Raw genomic sequence first — 24,256 nt, forward strand, 5'->3', positions numbered from 1 at the left:
ATATACCTAAGGAAATCTTTTCTGATGTGGAAGATCAGTTTAAACTGCAACCACAGAGTATACTACGATTAACCTTCGGCTCTGATACCATTTGTTGTTCCAATAGGGTCGGAAGCGTGTAAATTATTGTACTAAAAAATCACACAAAGTTCAATTCCCAGGAAAGAGAGGTGGATCACATGGATCTCTTAAATACCAAGTCTTTCCTTAGACAGAATATCCCTTCTATAGTAATTTAATAGCACAATTAAATACTACTATTATACCCTCAAATATTGAAAGAAAAATAGGACAAGAAAGAACACAAGAGTTTTAACGAGGTTCGGTAAATTATACCTACGTCCTCGGGCACTAACACCAGATGATAACTTTACTATCTCCAAAGTATTACAAACAAATAGAATTCCTTAAGAATTCTCAAATGGGAGAAGAGAGAAAACTAAGAGAGAAAGATTGGTTGGGATGAATTGAAATGAGAAATGAGAAGGCCTATTTATAGTTGAGGTTCAAGGACCAAACAATAAATAGCCCATTATCTCAAGGACCAAAAAAAAATTATCCCATGCCATTTTTCCAAAGTTGGTGGTTGTCATTATTGATTATCTCCCATTAATGTTAATGGCAACCATTATTAATTGTCTTCCATTAATGTTAACAATCCTAGTAAAAGATCTTCGACCCTGTCTTGTTCCTACAACAAACAAACACAGGGATACAAAAAGATCCAAGTTCCTGATGGTCCTGACATAGGAACAAAAATGACCCAGAACCATATGTGCACGTAACATTGTGAATCTTCCTAGCTATCTAAAACAAAAGAGAAAAAACAAAAGCTAACCCAGGAATTATTTTCTTACATATAACCTAAATCTAACAAACATTAAGGAAATGAAACAAAAATCATGTCGGAAAAACAGGGTTTTCTTACTTGTGGGTTAGTAATTTCAGGAGGATCCAACGACATTTCAGGAATCTGAGGTTCATCTATTTTGGTTCCCATTAGCATGTTCACTGTGATGATGGGAATCTTTTTGGTTAGAACAAACAGATTCACAGTGTAATCAGAAACTTGGATCACTAATAAAGGGAAGAAACAAAGGGAAAAGGCTTGAAAGTTGAAACTGGGGAAATTTACGAACCTGGTACTGTTTTGAAAGCTCTGGGTGTTTGGTTTTCTTTTTTCAGGTTTTGCTTGGTATTTCAGGGACTATAGTTTTGGTCTTCGTTTTATGTTCCTGACATAAAAGAAAGTGAATTAAGTGATGTTTTTACTAATCCTGCTATGGGTTAAAGAAGCCATATAATTTTGATTTGATGCTGTAAAATTTTTATTTCTTTTCATGGCTCTGATCTTTGGGTTTTTTTTCAGAGATGTTTTGGATTGTTCAGGAATCTTTGTCAGCGATAAAATTTTAGTTGATCATGAAGAGGATTAGTTTTGGAATTTTGTTTTTTAGTGCACAAAATTATGGTCGCTGGTCTATTTTTATCTATAATTTTGGCTTCCATTCTAATAAAAATAACTATTAATTGAATTAAGATTTAATTGATAATTAAAAATAATTTATGTTCGAATTATAATAAAATTAATGTAAAATTCAATCGAATATAATTGATAGGTACTATTTCGATCTTAAACCGATACAAATAATTTAACTTTCTTATTTTTATAAGATTCGTTTCAACCATTTCGATATATTTAAGTTTTGACAGATAACTTTTAAAAAATATTTTTAACCTGGGTGCTGCAAAAATGTAATATTTTTAATCATTTTTAATTTTTTTTACTTGAAATTTAATTTGGAAAAAAAATCAGACAAAAAATCTATATATTAAAATACAAATTTAAATATTTTGACATCATCATCAACCAATTATATTAATTTCAGATTTAATTATGCCACCATTCAAATAATGAAGATGTCTTTAAGTTAAAATATTATAATTTTCAAAGTCATGTGTTATTGACTTTAATAATTTAAAATTTTCATACAAAAAAAAAATTTAAGCGAAAACGACTTTATGTTATTACTCTAAGTGATAATATATTTGTTATATAAAATTTTAAAAATAGTATAATTTAATGAATTTAACTATTACCATTTGATCAAAATTGAATTTTGAATTTAAAAAATGGAAAGATAAAAAGTATCAAATTAAAGTATAGAAATTAAATACATAATTTATGCGTAGAAGAGAGACTAATAGTAAAATTTAACTAAATTTAATCATAAAAAACACCAAAGAGAGAATTTCAATCAATCAATCTATTTATCTATATATAAAAGAGTTTAACTATCTTCTACAATATCCATAAGTCAATAACAAAGAACATTCAGAAAATTAAAGCACACTAAAGTCTAGACTATGAATATGATTTCAAGAACTGTCAAAATTTCCCAGAACTTTGAAGGATCTCTTATGCATTAATCACCTAAAATTCCTAAACTATGTAATATTTAGTTCAAAGTTCATCAATCCCTTACCTAATTTTCCATGCTAAGAAACAAAGAAAAAGCAAGTACCAGTTAAAATTTTCCTATAGAATGATGAATGGTGGTGGTGTAGCATTGGTATATAGCTAAAACATTAATGGTATGCAATATATATAGAGTAAAATGTTTCTCAACAGTCAATCACCATGGAGCATTAGCAGCTGCTTCAAACATTAGTTCATATCTCTTGGCATTCACTGTCAAAGCATCTATTTCAGCATCCAGCCTTTGCATTTCCTCTTTTTTCCCCGAAAGATCCGATTCGAGAGACTTTGTTTCTTGTTCTGCATAAGCTCTCTCGAGTTTGGCTTCCTTGTACTTCAATTTCAGTTCCTGTTTTGATTCAAAAGTATGGTTAAGTACATGGTGTACCCTTTTGTGTAAAGAACCAACATCGGTTCCTAGAAAATCGAAGCTGTTCAAAGCGTTGTCCCACGGCACAAAACCAGATCGCGGGGTGGAAATCTCGGAAGCTCTAATGGCATCTGCAATGCTAACAGTCTTAGTAAACCTAATGCCTTCCACTTCAGTGGACCAACATCCAAAGTGCCATTCTCTGACTGGTTTTCTTGAGCCCTAAGAAAAGACCTGCCATACTTTTGGACTTCATATTGATTTATATCATTGCAAAAAGGCCTTGAATTGTTCTTTCCTGCATCATCTTTTGTATTCAATTCACAGTCAATGCATGGTAATTGTTAAAGGACCAAACTGAAATCAACTCTACATATGCATGGCAATGAAGCACAATTGATGAGTAAATCACTTACAAATGCCCGTCTGATTTGCACTGTTTTGTAATCTGAGTAGGCCAAGAGCTGCATCTATTTCATCTAAGCCATTCATTCTCACAATATATACCTGAAATTTTGAGAAAAGAAGAGATGTTTTATGGAAATTTTCAACAAAGCCGACAAATTTTTAATCACTACTAGAAATGAAGCATTTGAAGTAGGACGTTAGGCTTTATTCTAGCTCATGGACTCTTAGTCTTTGTCAGGCAAATAAAAGTTTCCAAATTGAGAACTTAGTTTATAATTCCATGAAACTAAAAGACATTGGCTCAATAACAAAGTTGAGATCCCAAGTTTGAGTACCCTATGTAAATGTGTTCTACACCATATTTATTCTAGTTAGTTTACTATTCTAGATCGGTTCTTGATATTTTTGGGCCCTAGGCAAAACAATAAAATATTTTTTAGGTTCTTTAAAAGTTGGAGAGAAATTTTTTAGGCCTCTTAAAAGTTGGTAAAAAAATTTTAAGGCCCTTAAAAGCTAAAAAAAAAAGTTCGGGCCCATAAAAGTTGGTATTTTTTTTTTACTTTTAAAAGTTAAAAAAAATATTTTGTACCCCTTAAAAGTTGAAAAATAATATTTTGAACCCCTTTCAGCCTTGGGCCCTAGGTTACCGCACCCCTAGACAACCCCCAAAGCCAGGCCTGATTATTCAATTCAGTGCCGACAATGGTTAATGGCATCAATTAATTGTTATATGGTAAATTTACCATGGAAGCTCTAGTACTAGGAGCCAAATTGCATTTTGCTCTCTATTCAAAAAGTGGGTCAATTAGTCTCTCTATGTTAGATCAAGAAACAAACTGTTCATTGTATTAAAAAATTCATCTATTTTTACTATTAAAAACTGGCCATTAAATGTAACATAAGATACACGTGACACGCTTTGGTTATGTCAATTTTTAATAATAGAAATAGATAAAATTTTAAAAAAAAAGTCCGGTTTGCTATTTAATCCAACTATATGGACTAATTTACCATTTTTTTATAAAAGAGATAAAATACAATCTAATTTTAGTATAAGGAACTTCATGTTTCTTTTAACTTATATATTTTTATGTGTATATGTGTATATATATATGAGACAATACCTTAAACTTGGAAGGCCTGATCAAATGGAAAACTAAAGCATCCCCAACAAGTAAACCATGTTCTTTGGAAAACCTTTTCCACCCACCACTCAAAGCCTTCCTTTGAACAAGAAAATTGATTCTGTATTCTTTTCCGGTTTCACCAACCAAGATTACAGTAGCATCATGATTAGGCAGATTCAGTTGGCAAAATTCCTTAGGTAATGACTAACAGCCAAAAGAAAAAAGACAGAAAGAAAATCAGTGCATTGCACAGAGATTTATTTTTCCATAAGCAATGGGGGAATGAATATATTCACACTCACCATCCAAAACCCACGGCAAACCACTGATGGGATCATGATCTTAAAGAAACTAGGGAATTCAGCTGAAAGATTAGCTTGAACCTGTTCTGCTCTCTCTATTACAGGGGATTTTGCAAAATCTTGTTCTGATACTCTTTTGGTACCCTTAACAACATGATCATTATAGTTCTTATCCCTAGGTCTCTTCCTTTTGGATACATAAAGATGAACCAAATCAATAAAGACAATAAAAATCGAAGGCTAAATGCTGAAATTGGCCTTTAACTTTTTACAAGTTGCTCACATTAGGACCAAGTTAAATGAGGGCTAATCCTTTTCAAGTGTGCTCAAATAAGGGTTAAATCCTTCAAAATGGTCAAATAAGGGTAAAATTTATTTGAAAGTGTTCAAATAAGGGCTTTTCACACACTTAACCTCAGTTTGTAGTAAAAAATTAAATTCCGAACCAGTTTGAAAATTTTGGCATTTATGTAACTTTTAAAACGTTGAGTCCTAAGCATTTAGCCTAAATCAAAAAATTATCAATGAATTGACCAACCTGGAAGCCTTCTGTAGACAATCATGAATATTTTCCTGCTGAGGAAACCAGGTTTCCATTATTTTGGGGTGCTCCAAAAGAAAATAATAATAATTCCCACACGATGCACCAACCAGATTCATGCATGAACCCCAGCTTACCAGTCAAGGCAATCGTGGTTACCCCTCCCTTGTCTACAGGTTCGAACCACCCTAATACTTGTTGGTTCAAATCTGATTTTCTGGTTTTGGGTATTAATTGTTACCAAATGGATTCAATTCAAGTGAATTTTTATACCCAAAACATTGCAGTTCCTATATGGTTTTCCTAAAGCAAAAACACTGGAAAAAAAGAGAGTAAAAAATCCAAAGAACATCATACTATGAGGATTCTTAATAATACATCCAAGATTCCACAGAGATAGCTCAAGAAAACAAAAAAACAAAAAGAACAAAGGAGATAAGTAACTGAAGAAAATCAACAAACACTAAAAACACAGCCATTTAGCTACGTACAAAAATCATATATATATACATATAACATGACAGGTTTTGCTTATTATTTTGTACCATAACACGTTCTAAGCAAGTAGAGAAAAGGGCAGAGAGTTGCATACCATGGATATGGATTGGCGTTGTTGAAGGAGCTGGAAAAGCTGAGAAATGGGGAGACGGTCATTTCCTTCATCATCAAATAGTTCTTCTTCTTCTTCTTCAATCTTGATTTTCATGTTGGTATTCATCATCATCCATCAATATGCCCCCCAAAAAACAAACAAAACAATCTCTCTTTTCCTTTTTCTTTTTTTCAGCTTTGATCTAAAAGTGGTTTGGTTATATACTACCAGAATGTCGAATGGTAATACTAATGAAATACCCAGAATTTGTTTGTCTCACTGTAATCAGTGTACCTGCAACTCTGTACGTCGTTTTCATTTGCATACGTATAGGTGAGGGTACGGTACTGTCAAAAGGATCGTTTCCGAGGATGGTTGATGGCATGGCCTTAGCTGAGACGACAAAATAACGTGATTACCAGAGTGAATCAGGCTCCGTTCATTTTAATCAATCAAAAAAGTTGGTGTTTTACGAGATTTAATTACATTGTATATTCTCAAACTAATACCCTCATTTTAAATTAGTCCTTAAACTTTAAAAGATTCTAATTACATCATTAAACTATTGATGTTTGTTGATACAAGTCTTAATAAAGGAAGAGGTAGTGGTGGTCCAGAGGAGTAAGTTCACCTTAACAGGCGAAGAGCCAAAGAAGGTTAAGAGAATGATGAGGTAGATTGGTCAGGGCTAAGAGGATTAATTGTCGAGAATAAGTGCTTAAAGTTGCTAATGGGGGAGGAAGATTCCTTTCTCTTCAAATTGAAGGGTATTTATAGGAAATACTATTTGACTGAAAGTGATGACATGATAAGGTGGTTATCAACGTAGAGCATGTGAGGGAACATGTATAGTGGAACCCATTTTATTATGTCTTTTCAAACGAGGTTGTTATGCTTGGGTACGCCTTAGTGGTCCTTGAAGAAAGTGTTTACTCTTGGAGGAGTGTTCACATTGAAACCCAATAAGCCTAATGAGAGGGGACATTTTCATTATCAACGGGTAGTCTTATAGCGGTTGGTTGGTTTCGAGAGGCTAGACTATTGAGGATAGCCCAGTTGATGGGAGGTGGAGAATCGACTTCAGGTATCCAACAAGTACCTCCCACGAGTGCCACGTGTCTAGCTTGAGTAGGGGTGTAATAATGCTATATCAATAAGGTATTTTATTATTAAAATCATTAGTTTAACCGATAAATTAGACATCATATTTCATGTAGTATAATTTAAAATAAAATTTTAATAGAAAAATGAATATTGTAAAAATCTTAGTTTTGAGATTTTCAAAGTTTTATCGCTTTCTCTCTCTCTCTCTCTCTCTCTCTCTCTCTCTCTCTCACTCTCTGTAACAGCCTAATTTTCAGTGGTGTCGGACAGTGATTCGAGATCACTAAATCCGACAAATGAGTAGGAAATATTATTAATTTAGTGAGTATAAGTTAAATGTGAAGTTAGGAAAATTTTTGAAATAGTGAATAGTGTATTAAAAATAAATATTAAAATAATTAGAATCGAAAACGAGGTATCGAGACCTCGGGAATTTTAATTCGAGCCATAAATATTTTTATAAATATTTATGGAGTGTTAATAGATTAGTATTAAAGTTTCGTCAAGAAATTTTAAAGTTCTGATAGTTAATTGAACAAAAAGGACTAAATTGTATCAAATGCAAAATTGTGGGAAATAATTAAATAGCTTAAATGATAAAAGAAAGAGGGTTTAAAAGGAAAATAGACCCAATATCTCTTTGGGCTGGACGGCAAGGGCATGAAATCAGCAAGAAAATAAGGAGAATTAAGGGGAAAATTGCAAAATTGCAAAATTTACTTAACAAAGTTAGGACTAAAGTGGAATTATCTAGATTTCTCTTTATTTTTCTGCATTCTCATCTGAAAAAACACCATGGAAGAGTTCATTTAAGCTGTTTTTTCATATTTTTACTTCAAGTAAGTTCAATTCTTGATTATTTCTTGAAATTTTTGTGTTTTTGTGACTTTTACAACTAGGTCCACTTGTTGAATTCATTAGTTTTTCATTCTATGAAAGAAATTGAAAGTCGCTATGAATATTTTCTGGAAGTATATGATTATTTTGCATGTAATTAGAGCTTTAAATTGTTTATATGCTGATTTTATTGAAAGAATTGAATAGAAAGTGAATGTTTGGGACCTAATTGTAAAAGAGTTTGAAGTTAGAGTTTTATGTGGAAATTTTGAATTTCAATAGTTATGAAATAACTTACAATGTCTAGGAAAAGTATTAATTGAGAAAATTATCTTAATTGATGGGTTAATTGAGAAAGGACTGAATTGTATGAATTGTGAAATTTGGAGCAAAATGGAAATCAACATTTTGCACTAAAACTATTTTGGACAGCAGCAGTAGTATAACTTTGAAAAATCACCAAAAATTGTAGAAATGGAATTAGAGAATGAATAAAATATGAAATTAAAGCTTATTGAGTCTAATTTCTTATAAAAGAAATTATGTAAGCAATGAAATTGTAAATCATGAGATATGATAAATTTTGTGAGACAAGGTCAGAATGATTTCTGGTTCCCCTGTTCTGACTTTGTAAAATCATAAAAAATTGGATAAAAATAATTAGGGGCTAAGATTTATATGTTTAGAATCCTGAATGAGTCTATTTTCAAGATAATCAAATAGGAATATCATTCAAATCCTGTACGAGGAGATAATTAATTTTTAGTGAAGAAGGGTCAGAACTGTCAGATAGCAGAACATGGGAGACTTCAATGAATAAACTGTATTAATTGGCCTAACCAAAAATTATGAAATTTTTATGGTAATAAGATATGTGAGTCTAGTTTTAGGTAAAATTACCGGATCTTAATTTGGAGTTCTTTAGCTCCAGATATAAATAATTTAGTGACTATGACACGGGTGGATAGCTTGAATATTCACATAAGTAATTAGTGAAAATTATGGATAAGGTTATTTACAAGTGTGTGTTATTTATACCAAGGATGTGGATGGAGAGGAGGAGGAGGAAAAATATATGAATGACTTGTGAATAAATTGATCACATGCCCGATTATAATCAATGAATGTTGAATTAGAAATGATATAATGTTTTATTTGGAATATTTATGTATGTTAATTGTTGAAAATAAGTAAATTGTGTACAAAAGTTATGAAATTGAACTGAGTGTTTCGGAGCAACGGAACGCAGGAAACGAGTACGATCTTTCAGTGAAAAAGATGAATTGACGGTAAATTACCCAAGTAAACCGAAATTCAGCATTTGTTGCGAATTCTCGTGTTTGCTTTCTGTTTAGCTCTTACGAGCTTTCGCTAACTCATATGAGTTTCAGTTAACCCTTTTGGGATTTCAGTTCAACTCTGATGAGCTTCAGTTAGCCTTCGGGCTTCCGTTTAACACTTATGTGCTTCAGTTAGCCTTCGGGCTTCCGTTTAGCACTTGTGTGCTTCAGTTAGCCTTCCAGCTTCCGTTTAGCACTTATATGCTTCAGCTAGACTTCGGGTTTCAAATCACGATGTACTCAAATCTGTAAGCCGTTCCTTGAATGGACAAGCTGATAAGTTGTAAATGTAACGTGTGGGAAAAGAAATGTAAGTAATGTTATCATTATTATTATTGAGCTCAATTATATGATTTCGTCATTTAGAGATTGTAATTGACAAAATATGTTAGTAAATTATGAGTATGTGAATCAAAGTGACAGAATTTAAACACTTAATGAGGTTGAGCTCATTTACATGAATTTGTCATTTGAAATTGTGATTGACAGGAAGAAACAGTGAATTGCATACTTGTGAATGGTTACATATAATTATCTGAAAAATAAGAAAAATGACGGTTATTGATATATGGAGACATGAGACATTGATATATGAATATGGAAAATGTTTGATAAATGTGTTTATTCATAATTATGGAATTATATACCTCATGTGTACAATTTGTATAAAGATGATATTTCAAATAATTTGGTTATGTAAGCTTAAATATGAAATAGTATGAAATCAAGATAAGTTGTTATGAAAATATATTTAGATTATAAAGATATGGCTAATACACGGGTTGAAAACACGGGCGTGTGACTCTCCAAAGTGTGAAAATTTTCTAAGTGTTGCAAAAGTTTCATATGTTTACGGTTTGGTCCCGAACCACCCTGAATGTATGTTTTGGGCCCCGTAGGCCCATATAAGGGACATTAAACATATGAATGAAAGCTTTTAATTTAGAAGAAATTTTATGGCTGATTTTTACATGATTGATCATATTAAGTTCAGTAATGCCTCGTACCCTATTCTAGGCTCAGAATACGGGTAGGGGGTATTACACTCTCTCCCTCCTTCCCTCCCTCTCTCCCTCGCTCCCTCGCTCCCTCGCCCTCCCTCCCTCTCTCTCTCTCTCTCTATCTCTCTCTCTCTCTCTCTCTCTCCTATTTTATTTTATTTTTACTTTTCTTCAAAATTTTGATCTTAATTATGCCACATAAGATTTAATGTTTTATTTAATGGTTAAATAAACGATTTTAATAATGGAAGGATTTGATTGATATAACATCAAGAGTTTGGAGATATAATTGGAATATTTTGAAGATTAGGGACTAATGTAACACCGCTACACCTGTCTGATTGTATGAACCCAGTAAAAGACTATTACATTTGGTGCCAAAACAGTTTTGGCTAGATACTGTTTAATTTAAATATTTATACATGGTGTCAAAACCTTTTTTTTTTTGGAAAAACGGGATCGACTTTGGTTTTGAAAATGAAAGAATATGGGAGTCGCACCAATCCTTTTTGATGAGGTGTGATCGGGTCACCTTGTAAAAGTGGTTGTTTATAATAAATGTTTTAATTTATTTAAACAATGATTTTGGTCTGCAAAATTAAAAAAAAAGGGTTCGGGAGTCGATTACGTACGAGGAAGGATTAGCACCCTCGTAACGCCCAAAAATTGGTACCTAGTTGATTAATTAGTGTCTTAGTGTCTAAAATTGAAAACTTGAAAGACTTTAAAATGCAATCCCTCTTTTTTGTAAAAAAAAACTCGAATGTTAAAGACTTTCTCTTCTCAAAGTAATAAAATGTCACATCCAATAAGTTAGGACATGACATCTCGAACTTGTGAGAATGAGCTTGTCTTTTACTTAAAATTTGTGTATTTTAACCCTTTTTTTAAAAGGGTATTCGATTATTTAGAGTAAACGAGAAAAATTGAAACTCAGTAAGTTAGGGCACGATATCTCGAACTTCCAAATACCGAATATTGCCTTTGTTTGCAAAAATGTTATCTCGAGGTAACAAGATGTCATATCCAGTAAGTTAAGACACAACACCTCGTATCTCCGAGAATAAGCATTTTATTCAAAACTCGTGTTGCGATTTTAAAAGAATATTCCGTTATTTAGATTAAATGAGAAAAATCGAAACCCAGTAAGTTAGGGTACGATTTTCTCAAAGTCTGAAATACGGAGTATCGCTTTTTATGAAAAAGTTATTTTCATCGGGTAAAGGTTGATACAACATAAGTTTGTAATAATAAGATAAACAATGCATAAACAAATATAAATTTCGGTATTGATAGGCATAACAGAATAAACATAAACGCGAGTGTGAACGATAACGATAAAAGCAAAAATAAAATAAAACGCATAAGCTAGAATAAGAGAGAAATAATGAATAAGCTAAAAGTATTTAAAAAGAAAAAATAATAATAATAATAAACTAGTTGTGAATGAATAAGGATTATGTGAATCCACTAAAAAAGATAGCAATAGTGATGACAATAATAATGATATGAAAAATATAACAATAGTGAAATAATGATATTAATACTTAAATATAAATATAGATATAATACTTAAAATATAATAGCAAAAATATAAATAGATAAGTAGTAAGAAAATCTATATAGATGAAAATATAATAGTAATAATAATACGATAGTAATAATGATAATAAAAATTAGCAATAATAATAATATGTTAAATAAAAAAGTGACAGTGACAATAATTTAAAAATGTTAATAATAATAATAATAGTAATAATAGCAATAATTATAATATATTGATAATAAATAATAAAAGGAATCAAAATAATAGTAATAATAAGAATATTAACAATAGTAATAATAACGATAATATAAATACTAATATATACATGAAAAATAATAATAATAGTTGTAATCATAACAATACATTAATGATAATAATATATGTTAATAACAATAATCATAATATGTAAAAAAAGGGGGAATAATAATAGTATAGTAAGAATAATAATACTATGTTAATAAGAATAATAGTAGTAGTAATAATAATAAGGTAAGAATAATAATGATAATATAACAATGATAGTAATATAACAATAAAAAATAATAGTAATGAAAATAATACTAACGGTAATAATAATAATAATGTTGACAATAGATAATAATAATAATAAGGTATAATAATAATAGTAATAAACAAAAATAGTAATAATAATAATGAAAGTAGTGGAAATAATAATAGTAATATAATGGTAGGAATAATAATAATAATAATAATAATAATAATAATAATGGCAAAATAGCAAAAATAAATAAAAGGACTAAATTGAACTTAAAATAGGAGTTCGGGGCGAATTTGGAATAAAAATACAAAGAAGAGGACCAATTTGGGCGCGCTGATAATAAGGGAGGACCAAAATGGGCAATATCCCATCCTCCCAAAACGCATGGCACCAAGAGGGACCAAAATGAAATAAAAACAAAATTTCTGGGCAAAATTAAAAATAACAAAAGATTTAATTATAAAATTAAAAAAATAGAAGGGCTAAATGTGCAAATAGCTCCTTTATCAAAAACACTCGGATCCTGGAAGCGGACGGGTCAGGTCGCGGGTCACCCCCAAAAACTACGCCGTTTTGGGCTTTTGGGAGGCCTAATGAAACGGCGTCGTTTCTCAGGTATAAAAATAATTTTTTTTAACAAAAAAATCATTTTGTCTTGTTTCAGAGAAAAAAAAGCTCTCTCTCTCCCTCATTTCTCTTTGGCCGAGGCCAGGATCCGGCGAGGGGACCGCCATCGACCACCGTCGCCGGCTACTGAAAGGTACCTTCTTCTTTTTTTTTCCTTTTTTTGTATTTTTTATAAGCTTTTAATATATGTATCTATGTGAGGGAACGAATTCGAAAATAAGACAGAGAAAAAAAAAGAAAAGAAAATCACCTTAGGCTTTCGATTTTATTTTTTGGTTCCCTGATTTAGTGCTATTTGCGTGCTTTGGTAATGCTGTAATCACATTTTTTTGCTTTTGTGTTTCAAAATCAAGTGCTTCTTATTTTTTTAGATTGCCAACCGTTACAAATGCCATTGGCTTGGCTTTTTAAAGCCATTTTACATGCTTTTTTATTATTTTCTGTCTTTTCTTCATTTAATCTTGCAGGTGCAAGTGGTGATGACGCGACTGTGGCGGTTGAGTAGGTGGTGCTGCAAGTGGTGACAGAGGACTCTAGGTGCGGCGCCGAATTTAAGGGGCTAGGGTTTTTCTCTTTTTGATTGTTAGTTTGGGCTGGGGCTAGATTTTAGTTGGGTTTGGGTTTGATTTGTTTGGGTTAGGGCTATAATGGGTTTTGGTTTTGGGTAGGTAGTTGGGTTTATTTTATTTTATTGGGCCCGGGCAGAATTTGGGTTGTACACATAGTATTTTAACTTACCAAACCACATTTGCAAACATACTTATAGTTTCACTAATTCATTTCATATGGACCAAAATACTTGAAGTAAACCAAAATAGATAGAATTTCAAGAGTTTTCGTTTGAAGTAAACCAAAATAGATAGGATTTCAAGACTTTTCATTTGAAGTAAACCAAAATAGATAGAATTTCAAGAGTTTTCATTTTAGTGCCTAACACATGGGAACACATTTGGTCTACCTGTGTACATGCCATTTTAATTCAAAATATGGTACCTACTTTTGAAGCTCTTGAGGATGTGATAAGATGAGAGATCTCCTAACCCTACCTCTTCAAGTCTAACTGTTCCTACGCGTTAAAAATAAACGCGTTAAGCCGGTGAAGGCTTAGTAAGCACTACAAGAATTAAATAGATAAATGAAACATAACATAATATTTTAAACTTATTTAACTATACCTTACTTTAATGAAATTTAACTTACCTTTTGTAAGTTATCAAACTTACCTCAACACATTGATGATTCACTTTTGTTCACAACTCATATTCTTAGCCCAAAATAGACTTTATAGAACACATCGAATATACGGAACAAATACAGAAGTGCACTATTATGCATTATTGAACAGAGAGCACTAAAGTGCTATACAAAGAGCACAAATATGCTAAACAGAGAGTACTAATGTGCTAATAATCGGAGAGCGTGATAAGGTCCCTTAATGATATGCCACTAATAGCTTAGTAGTTCTAAATTTTGTCTACTTGGGCATTAAAGCTGAATTTCATACATTTAAATACTTTAAATAAATATTTTGGAAAAGATTTCTCATTTCTCCATCATCTACAATTTAGTCCCCATTTAACAAATCACAAATATCACACATTTTTCACACATATGCTTTTATCACAACATCATTACTTAGTGTTCAAACAATATACCATTTCATATTCTCCACCTATAATTTTCTTTACAGATTTCATAATTTCATAATCTAATCTTTTTTTAATCTATTTACAAATTTAAATATATATTTTACATTTTTAAATATATATTTTACATTTCTAGTCTAAGTAATTCCATACTACAATATAACCATTTTAATAAAAAAATAATTTAAAAATCTTGTAGTACTTACAACAAAAAGGTTGAGATGATGTGTTTTCTTCTTCCTTCATTCCTTAGGCTTCTCTTTCCCTTTTTCTTCAATTAGGTCCTCTCCTTTCTTTTCTTTCTCTTCAATTTTATATAAAACATATAACATTTATATGTTAAAAAAAACCACAATCAAGTGACTTTCTTGTACTATTTAATAAAAATAAACATGTATAATATGATAATTTCATCATTTCTTACCTTAACTCTATGATTTTTACTAAGGAAATTTCAAAGAAAAATGAAGGTTTGAAGCTTGGATGGTTCAACTATGATGGAAGGACATGAAAAGAATTAAAAGAAAAGTTGGATGGAAGTGGAGGGGAGAAGAAGAAGTAGTCACGGTTTTGTATTTGAGAAAAGATGATATCTTTCATCTTTTCTCCACTTTTCTCCACCATTCCACTAAAATATCTCACCTTTTTAATTAAAATGGTCAAATTGGTACTAAGACCTTGAGTCATTCATCTTTTTACTTTTACCCATCATTATTACACCTAATAAATATCCACTTGGCTAATTACCACTTTGTCCTTCCTCATCTTTCATATTTCCTAATATGACTCATACAACACTTTGGTTAAACTTCTTTTTAATCATTCATTCCTTTCCTCTACTATTATATATCTCCTAACTTAATATTTTTCCTACTTTGGCCATAACAATTTCTTTATTCTTTCAACTAAATCAATGTATCTATTTTAATATTTCCTATCTAAAGAGTTTTTTATTTTTATTTTTTTCTAATTTCTTATTGGATCTATATACTTCCTAATTTTAATACTCAAAAATCCTATTTATTATATTTCAAAAATTTTATACTAATTCTTGACCCGATCAATCATTGTACCTAACCCTAAGTTAAAACGCGGATGTTACTACTAATTTAGAATGAGGGTTATAGTTTGGGGATGTTTGGTGCGATTAACTCTTTTTATGATAAAAAAATATAAACATCAAAACTATACATGAACTTTGATTCAATGTGTAATTTGATACATGAACTTTGATTTATGCAATTATACTATAACACTCATTGCCCGACTCGATCATCGAGTCCGAGCTACAGGATGTTACATCTATTGCCAGAGCAACTTTCGTAAAAATACAGTAAATATATCAATCAAACAAATATTTATGACTTAAACACATTCATAATATGATTCACAACTAAATTCGAGCCTTAATCAAGCTTGCGAAAACTCTTTTGTTAACCTGAGCATGAATTCGAACCAAATTATAAAGTTTTAAAAATTAAGGGTTGACATTGTGACATCACGTTCTCCATGTCGTGATGTCACCAAACAATTTGTCACGTTGCAACATCAAGCCTCTCAACATCAGGATGTCATATATTGTCGGTGGATGTTGCGACGAGGAAAATTGCTCGTCTCGACGTGAACTCTGTTTTTGATAAATTTTAGGCCATTTGGTACCTACTCTATGTCAACCTAATCAATTTCACATTTGGAGCATAATTGTACACCTTTAGTTGCACAAGATCATACCATAATAGATACCAAAAACCTTTCAACATCATTTCAATTCAATCTATCCAAGATGTCTTCATTCAAACAACAAAATATATCAAATTTGCTTAATCAATTCAATATAATCATCAATGTATTTTCCAATTCTTACCATTTAAATATCAAACACAAAGTTACACAAGTTACCAAAACATACACTAATGCATATATGAACATTAGCTTTCCAAAATCAAATATTAACCAATGTTTAAATCAAACCATCATTCACGAGTAACACATATATAAACACCTATGTACATGTCACATAATCGAGTTTAAAACGAGCAAAAGTCTATTGAATTGATAGTTGGATAGTCTGAGCTTTGAGGTGAGCTGATCGATGAGTTCCGCAAACCAACAATCTACAAAAAAGGGAAAAACAACTAAGTAAACATTTCGAATGCTTAGTAAGTTTATAGATATTAAAACGAGTAACTTAACTTGAATTATAATTAAATATAACAATCTAATTAACTTAATACAATTTCACAACGATAATGTGAGTTGTCACATAACCGAGTCATATAGCAATTCAACATCAAAACGCTATTCCATTTAGTACAATTCACAATTCAACTCTATTTACGATATCAAAACATCAAACTTCCATTTTGAACATCAAGCTTGTAACATTTCAATGTCATTTCTCTTTTACATTAATTATTTAGCCCAATGAACTCTAGTAAATAAACTCAAATACACAGGTAACTACATCACACCAAAAAACACTGAGCTGATGAACAGAAAGCACTGAAATGCTGATCAAAGAGCATCAAAGTGCTAGGTAGAGAGCACCGAGGTGCTAAACCTGTAAAAGTGCACAAATAACCCTATTGGCATGCCAATCGTATCATAATCATTTATAAGTTCACGCAGGCATTAATATTGTAGTCGTAATCATTTAAATCTTTGTAATGTCGGCATATACGTATTATCCCATTATAAAAGATTTCATATCCAATCGAGTACATTTAGCACATATTATCATTTCTTTACAATTTAATCCATGTCTCACATTTTTGTACCAAATTGTAACCAATTCAAATTTTTAATTACACACAAACAAATTCATGATTCAAAAATATTTACATTAATATTACATATTATTACACCATATGAACTTACTTGACAAAAACTACAATAAAAAAATGTCAGGGACTAATCTGTAATTTTCCTTTTTTCGATTATTTTTTTGTTGGTTCAATTCTCGATCTATCATAATAATTTATTTCAATCTATCAATTTCAAATACTTTATAACTTCCTATTTTATGCATATGACAACTCAATTTAATATTTCAAATGTTCCCTAAAATTTTAAATTTTATTCAATTTAGCCCTTAAACCCGAAATTTCTATAACTTTCAAATTTGAGCTTTGATTTCAAAATTAATATCAATTTCATCCTTATACATCCCTGTAATATCCATGATTATCGAAATTTAACATCAATTTCAAAATATTTACACTTTAGTCCTTATGTTAAAAAACTAGCAATTAAACTTTATAAACTAGTCATTTTTCATATCTAAGCTAAAATCTAACAATTTAATACCAAAAGCTTCAATATTCAACAATGAAAACTTTTGAAAACTTTTGAAAACTTTAATAGTTTTGCAAATTGGTGCATTGGCTAATTAAACCAAGCTTTCGGAACCTCAAAAACATAAAAATTACAAAAAAAAAACTTGATTGCAATATCTATTTATCAACCGAAAGTTGAAGCTTTAAAATAGGGTTTTATCATTTTTCTATCTTTTATACTTTAATTAAATTATTAATTTTAATTAATTTTAACTAAACTTAATTAGTTAATGTTAATGATAACTTAACAAAGTTGGGGGATGTAAAGCCCTATCCAGCCCCCGACATTTAGTTAGAAATGAATAACTGTTTAATTGGTTGTCTCAGCAAATAAAAATCTATAGGAATTAACTTTTACGATTTAATTTATATACCTTAATTAATTATTTAATTGACCAAATTAAAGGATGAAACTTTAATCAAACATTATACTAACCTTGTAAATATTAAAGAATTTGCTGACTCACTCATCAAACATTATACTACACCACTGACTTTTGGGTCATTACATATAGAGGTTAAACTTTGATTTTGTTTTAATTCTACACATTTAGAGAAATGAATATATTGATTTTTTTTATATTAGATAAGTATAATTATTTATGTAAGTAATAAAATGGTCTTATACTGATAATGATGTTAGTTCTTTACAAAAATTGAATAAATTTAAAAAATATCATATAAAATTATACAAAATTAAAGTTCGTGTACACCATAATTCTTGTATGGTTTTGAGATTTATCCCTAAAAAAGGTAAAGTGTTTTGAAAAAATGAACTCTACTATCGTTTTTGGATGGTTAAAATATGATGTAAGTTATTGTACTCTTCACAAATTTGGAATTTGTTCTTTGTACTTTTATTTTCATGAATTCAGTCTCTTTACTTTTTAGATTTCAAAAATTCAAATCTAACTGTTAACACTAATAATTTTTTTTATTAAAGTTGTCGATGTAGTATTTTGAAATAAAAAAAATTCATTTGGTAGCTATGTAACTAAAACAATAACAATGTAATGAACCTAAATTTAACAAAAAGAAGATATTAATAGTGTTAACAATTCGACTCCATGTACTAGGAGTTGAATTATATTGTCTTTAAAAAAAAAAGCAAATTAGTTCTTATACATTAAATCAAAGAGCAAATTGATCATTTCTATTAAAAATATCATTCATTTCTATGTTAAAAATTGGAATGTTTGACGAAATAATCACAGTTACACATGGGACGCTATATGTACCTCATGATGATATATAATGAAAAGTTTTTAACAGTAAAAATGAATAAAAATTTTAACAGAAAGACCAATTTTCTTTTTAATTTAACATACAATAATTAGTATATTTCTTTTTTTCGAGTAAAAAAATAAAATATAATTTAACTCCTAATAAAAAAGCCTCTATGGAAACTTTATTTGAGCTTTATACCTTTAATTGAATTTATTAATTCAGGTAATAATTAAAATACATTTGATTCCATTTCAATTAATAAATACCATATACATATAAATTATTTCAAATTTGCTCTCATGAGTGTTTCACTAGAAAAAAGAAAAAAAAAAAAGGAGATCTTCCTACACACATATATATATATATGAACTTTCAAATTGTCATCAGAATAATTTCATAAAGCTCACATACAAACAGTCCTATACATATAGTCTAATACAGTATATATATATGTTCATATTCCTGAACTACCTGTACACTTCTTGCCAGAGGATTAGACCACAAAAAGGAAGAGGCCAAAAAAAAACCACAGATAAACAAACAATGAAGCTAATGAGATGCCCCAAGTTCAAATCGTAAAAGGCATGCACTATAATCTCGAACGACGACTGGACTTGATACCAAGGAAACAAGAAGACCTACGATCAGAAGAAAATGGTTTCCCCTTTACACAACCCGAAAATCTAATATCCCAACCTTCGATGTTCTTTGGAACACAAGCATCAAAGAGAATTTGGCCGAGGACGCTGTGAGCATTAATGGTAGGGGGTACAGGTAGAGAGAACAGTCGTTCTCTTTGTTCATCTTGTTTAGAATTGGTCTCTCTACCGTTGTGACATTCGGCTGAACTTGGCAAGAAAAAGTGGTCACTAGGTCCAATAGCAACTCTCCTAAGGCTTTGGTTTGAGTTGACTGTTGCTTTCAGCAGGTTGAAGATTAGCTCGGAGATCTCATCGTGCATACCATTTGTTTCTCCAAGTTTCTTGATCCTATGGGAATAGACTGAAGTTGCCTTCTCAAGAAAACTGGCCACAACAGCTCTGTATTGGATAGGATAATGCTTGTAGTGTTCTGAAATAGAAAACAAAGACAGTAGGTAAGTTTTCATGTGTCACAAAGTAACTGAACATTTAAAGAGTGCGGAAGCAGGATACGGTGCTTCCAAGTTAGAGCAGAAAACCTCGGGTTTTGTAAATCTAGAAGAAGATTACATAAATCAGCTTACGATGCCCTTATGTTCTTATCTAGGGTTTAAGGTTTAAAGTTCAGACCTTCAGTTGAATTAACTGAATAGTATAGGAAACCCCATTTGTAAATTGTAATCTAGAGAGGAAATAGCCGATAGCAAAAAACATAATACATCGGTAAAAGTACCATGAAATTCCCTGTACTAAGAGTTAGATTGTATTTTGCCCGTTTTACTCAAAAAAATGTTCAAATTAATCCTTATACATTAGATCAAAGAGCAAACTTATCATTTCTATTAAAAACTAACGTGATTGATGGATTAACCAGACAGTTACACGTAGCGTGCCACATGTACCTTATTTGAGGTATAGGCACAAGTTTTTAGCAATAGAAATGGATGGGATTTCAACAGAAGGATCAATTTGCTCTTTGATCTAGTATACAATTACTAATTTGTCCATTTTTATAATAGGGGGCAAAAAGCAATCTAACTCTTAGTACAAAGGGCCTCCATGTTACCTTTACCTAATACAGAATGCATATATGCTCTGATCATATATGGCAATTGATAATATAATTTATGGAAGCTACAATATGTTCTAGTAATAACAAACCAAGAACTTGGTTCGGGACAGACCTAGGTGAGGAGAGCCATCCCACTTTACAACCATAATATCCGCTCCACGATCTTGTAAGCATTCAGTAAAATTGTTGATAACCGGATATGATGCAAGGTCATCATTCTCCGAGCATAAAATAAGGTATGGAGCATCCAAGTCCTGCAAAAGAGGAAAGGTGTAAAATTAACTGATGGGAGCAGATTAAAAACAACTTGGACCAGCTACAGGGTACTCACAACTGATGAGTAAAGGGTCTGCCAATACTCGGCACGTTGAGACTCGAAGCCAGTAAGATAGAGACCATCCAAACCAGAAGAAATGCCTTTAGCAATCCAAGAAACGAGCTTTGAAGGTCCAGGCATTTTACGTATGGCAGGATGTAAAGCAAATCGTGCATTCAGATCACTTGCAAAATCTATGGGGCTAGAATCATAGATTTGTCCAGAAATACAATTTCTAACCAAGTGGCTCCCATCCTTTACAAAATGAAAAAAAGGGGGAAAATAACAACAAAAACTTTAGTATGATACATATAAAAAGTTGAGATTTTAGAAAACTATTACATGTTACCAACAAATCATTACAAGAAATTGGAGAGAAAAGAAGGGTACCAGATTAAGCTGAGCTTCACCCATTCCTTGAATAATCTACATTAAACTTAGCTAAATTATTTCAACTGCAATAATGGGGTAAAAGTACTATGGAGGCCCTTATATTAGGAGTCGGATGACATCTTGCTCTCTCTACTCAAAAAATGAGCAAATGAGTCCTTGTACGTTAAATCAAAGAGCAAATTGGTCCCTCTATTAAAAATTCCATCCATTATTACTGTTAAAAACTGATCCTTGTATGTCAACATAAGGCACACGTAGCATGCCACCTGTAACTGGTTGGTTATTTCGTCAACCATGCCAGTACTTAAGAGAAGAAATGAATGAAATTTTTAACAGAAAGAACGAGCTTATTCTTTGATCTAACATACACGGATTATTTGCCCATTTTTTGAGTCAAGGGGGTAAAATGCAATCTGACTCTTAGTAAATGGGCCTACATGATACTTTTACCGCAATAATGGAGATAAGAGAACAAAAAGTGAATTGACTCATTTGGAGCTGGAATAAGAACTAAAATTTACCTGAAAAACCTTGTACATACAAGCCTTTGGACTGCCAGAGAAAGCAACACATACTACAGGACAAGTTCTAATCTTTAGCTCCTGTGAACCAAAAACCAAACAGGTGTTTAATATTTTAAGATTTTTGTGGAACTCCCAAGTGAAAATTTATCAGGCATCATTAAAGATAATAAACCTTAATGAAACTGACCTCAATAAGCTCATTTAGAAGAACAAATGCTAAGGACATTGCCCTATCAGGATAATACCTGCAGAAAGAATACGAAATGAAATTTTCAAAAACTTGAAAATGAAACAAGGAAAGCAATTTGCGAAAAGTGCAGCAAAGAAATGCCAAGTTCAATATCTTAAAATTTGATTAATACCATAACAGATTGTCAAATCTCTAATCTTACAAAGCCACACATAACTTATATAGCCAACAACTACTACTCTTCCCCCAAGGCACATCTTATATCTGTTCATGTGAGCTATCAACTCATTCTCACACTAGTAGTAAACATTATTTTCAGCTATCATTTTCGAAACGCCCCTGATCCCAAACCAAACCACTTCTTGCTGACATCATATCCTTTATTCCCCATCCCAATAACTAAAACTAAATCTTACTTTTCCACAAACAATTACTTTTGATTGCCAAAAGGAAGTCCTAAAATAAACCCCATTCGAATACCCAAATAATACAATTATCAGTCATTACCACTCTTTCAACAAGTCACATCTTCTGTGTTCTATGTGAGCCATCAACTCATTCTTCATACCAGCGGTAGACATTCTTTTCAGCTATCATTTTCAAAACAGCCCGAACCCTGAACCAAAAAACATCTTGCTGATATGATATTCTTACTTTCCCAGTCCTAATAACTAAAATTAAATCTTCCTTTTCCACAAACAATCACTTTTGATTGCCAAAATATAGTCTCAAAATAAACCCATTCAAACACAGTCATTACCACTCTTTCAACGAATCACATCTTCCATGTGTTCTATGTAAGCCATCAATTCATTCACCATACCAGTAGCTAATATCCTTACTTTCCCATCCTCAATAACTGAATTTAAATCTTCCTTTTCCACAGACAATTACTTTTGGTTGCCAAAATATAGTCTTAAAATAAACCCATTCAAACGCCCCAATAATAGAATTGTCACAGTCATTATCACTCTTCCAAGAAGCTGCATCTTCAATGTGTTCTTTGTAATCCATCAACTCATTCACCATACCAACAGTTAACATTCTTTTCAGCTATCATTGTTGAAACAACTCCACCCCCAAACCTAACCACTTCTAGCTGATATTATATGATTATATCCTTATTTTTCCATCCTCAATAACTAAAATTAGATCTTCCCTTTCCACAAACAACCACTTTTGATTGCCAAAATACAGTTCTAAAAATAAACCCATTCAAACACCCTAATGATACAATCATCACAATCATTAGCAGGACAAATAAAATACAATGAAAGCATCTGAAAAACACCATCAAAATAGAAGAAGCACAAACTCACCTACAAAAAAAAAATCCATTTTATGAGAATCCCAAAAACCCATTAAAATTCTCAACCCATGTGATAAGATATAGAAAAATTAACAAAAACTAAATTAAGCTTGTTCTAATTCTAATTCACTTCCTAAATAACCTCCAAAAAAATCAATGAGAAAATGAAAGGAAAAGAAACTTACACGTTGAGAAAATCGGCACGAGAAACGAGGGAATTCCAACCGAGGGAGGAAAATAAATCCACGTAATTCAAAAGGTGTTTCTCGTGAATCGAAACCCAAGCAAACATCACCACTATTCCCTTCACTCGTTTACTCGTTTCTTTCCTCCCCCAATACACACTTCCACCGCCCATCATATTATCTTTTTCAACTCTCCGATTTCAACTACTACTATTTTTTTCCCTTGAATCCAAATTTTCCGGGAAAACTTTTAATCGGGAACTCTTTTTTTGTGGGTTAAATTTAATTGGGTTTATATTTCTTGGCAGTAAATTGCAATTTGTGCAATAATAAATAAATAAATAATATTTGAACAGAAATAATAATAATAATAAAATAGTGGTGATCTGGTGGTGTAGAGCTGGGGGCCGGGAAGATGATGTATAGATGCCATATGCCACGTTGGATGTTAGCACCCCTAGCATATCTTGGGATGGATAAGTTTTTTTAGGTAAAAAAACCTCATCAGTCCTTCTCAACTTTAATATTGAGCAAATTGGTCCCTCTAAAAAAATTAGAGCAATTTAATTCGTATCAATTTCGAAAGTGAGCAGCTAAGTACATAATTTAACAAATTTAACAACATTAATGTTTTTCATCAATGGT

At 31.3% G+C, this 24,256-nt stretch overlaps 2 protein-coding genes across 5 annotated transcripts; both read right to left on the reverse strand.

The window, feature by feature from the left end:
• Positions 1-2,395: 2,395 nt before the first annotated feature.
• LOC107927913 (B3 domain-containing protein Os01g0234100) lies at positions 2,396-6,174 on the reverse strand. Of its 2 annotated transcripts, XM_041102339.1 has the most exons (4): positions 4,687-5,801; positions 4,382-4,588; positions 3,266-3,356; positions 2,396-3,156 (listed from the first exon to the last, which is right to left on the reverse strand). In XM_041102339.1, the coding sequence occupies exons 1-4, from the start codon at positions 4,720-4,722 to the stop codon at positions 2,915-2,917; spliced, it is 576 nt and encodes a 191-aa protein (XP_040958273.1). In that variant the 5' UTR covers positions 4,723-5,801; the 3' UTR covers positions 2,396-2,914. The 2 variants fall into 2 exon arrangements, with proteins under 2 accessions (XP_040958273.1, XP_040958280.1); XM_041102346.1 differs by lacking the exons at positions 4,382-4,588; positions 4,687-5,801 and adding an exon at positions 5,820-6,174.
• A 13,170-nt stretch (positions 6,175-19,344) lies between these two features.
• LOC107928006 (uncharacterized) lies at positions 19,345-23,997 on the reverse strand. Of its 3 annotated transcripts, XM_041102349.1 has the most exons (8): positions 23,612-23,746; positions 22,290-23,436; positions 22,115-22,172; positions 21,925-22,005; positions 21,401-21,436; positions 21,026-21,265; positions 20,807-20,948; positions 19,345-20,052 (listed from the first exon to the last, which is right to left on the reverse strand). In XM_041102349.1, the coding sequence occupies exons 3-8, from the start codon at positions 22,151-22,153 to the stop codon at positions 19,571-19,573; spliced, it is 1,020 nt and encodes a 339-aa protein (XP_040958283.1). In that variant the 5' UTR covers positions 22,154-22,172; positions 22,290-23,436; positions 23,612-23,746; the 3' UTR covers positions 19,345-19,570. The 3 variants fall into 3 exon arrangements, with proteins under 3 accessions (XP_040958283.1, XP_016714649.1, XP_016714651.1); XM_016859160.2 differs by lacking the exon at positions 22,290-23,436 and having other exon boundaries at positions 23,612-23,997; XM_016859162.2 differs by lacking the exons at positions 22,290-23,436; positions 23,612-23,746 and adding an exon at positions 23,437-23,542.
• Between the last annotated feature and the right edge of the window lie 259 nt (positions 23,998-24,256).

The sequence above is a fragment of the Gossypium hirsutum genome, chromosome A03, assembly GCF_007990345.1.
Source record: "Gossypium hirsutum isolate 1008001.06 chromosome A03, Gossypium_hirsutum_v2.1, whole genome shotgun sequence".
NCBI classification, from domain to species: domain Eukaryota; kingdom Viridiplantae; phylum Streptophyta; class Magnoliopsida; order Malvales; family Malvaceae; genus Gossypium; species Gossypium hirsutum.

Coding starts and splice junctions, on each gene's coding strand:
- LOC107927913 (XM_041102339.1), bottom strand. CDS start 4,722: ATGATCCCATCAGTGGTTTGCCGTGGGTTTTGGATG. Junction 3,357..4,381: donor TCAGGCCTTCCAAGTTTAAG/GTATTGTCTCAT, acceptor TCAAAATTTCAG/GTATATATTGTGAGAATGAA. Junction 3,157..3,265: donor TGCAAATCAGACGGGCATTT/GTAAGTGATTTA, acceptor TGAATACAAAAG/ATGATGCAGGAAAGAACAAT.
- LOC107928006 (XM_016859160.2), bottom strand. CDS start 23,787: ATGATGGGCGGTGGAAGTGTGTATTGGGGGAGGAAAGAAACGAGTAAA. Junction 21,266..21,400: donor GTGAAGCTCAGCTTAATCTG/GTACCCTTCTTT, acceptor CATTTTGTAAAG/GATGGGAGCCACTTGGTTAG. Junction 20,949..21,025: donor AGACCCTTTACTCATCAGTT/GTGAGTACCCTG, acceptor CCTCTTTTGCAG/GACTTGGATGCTCCATACCT.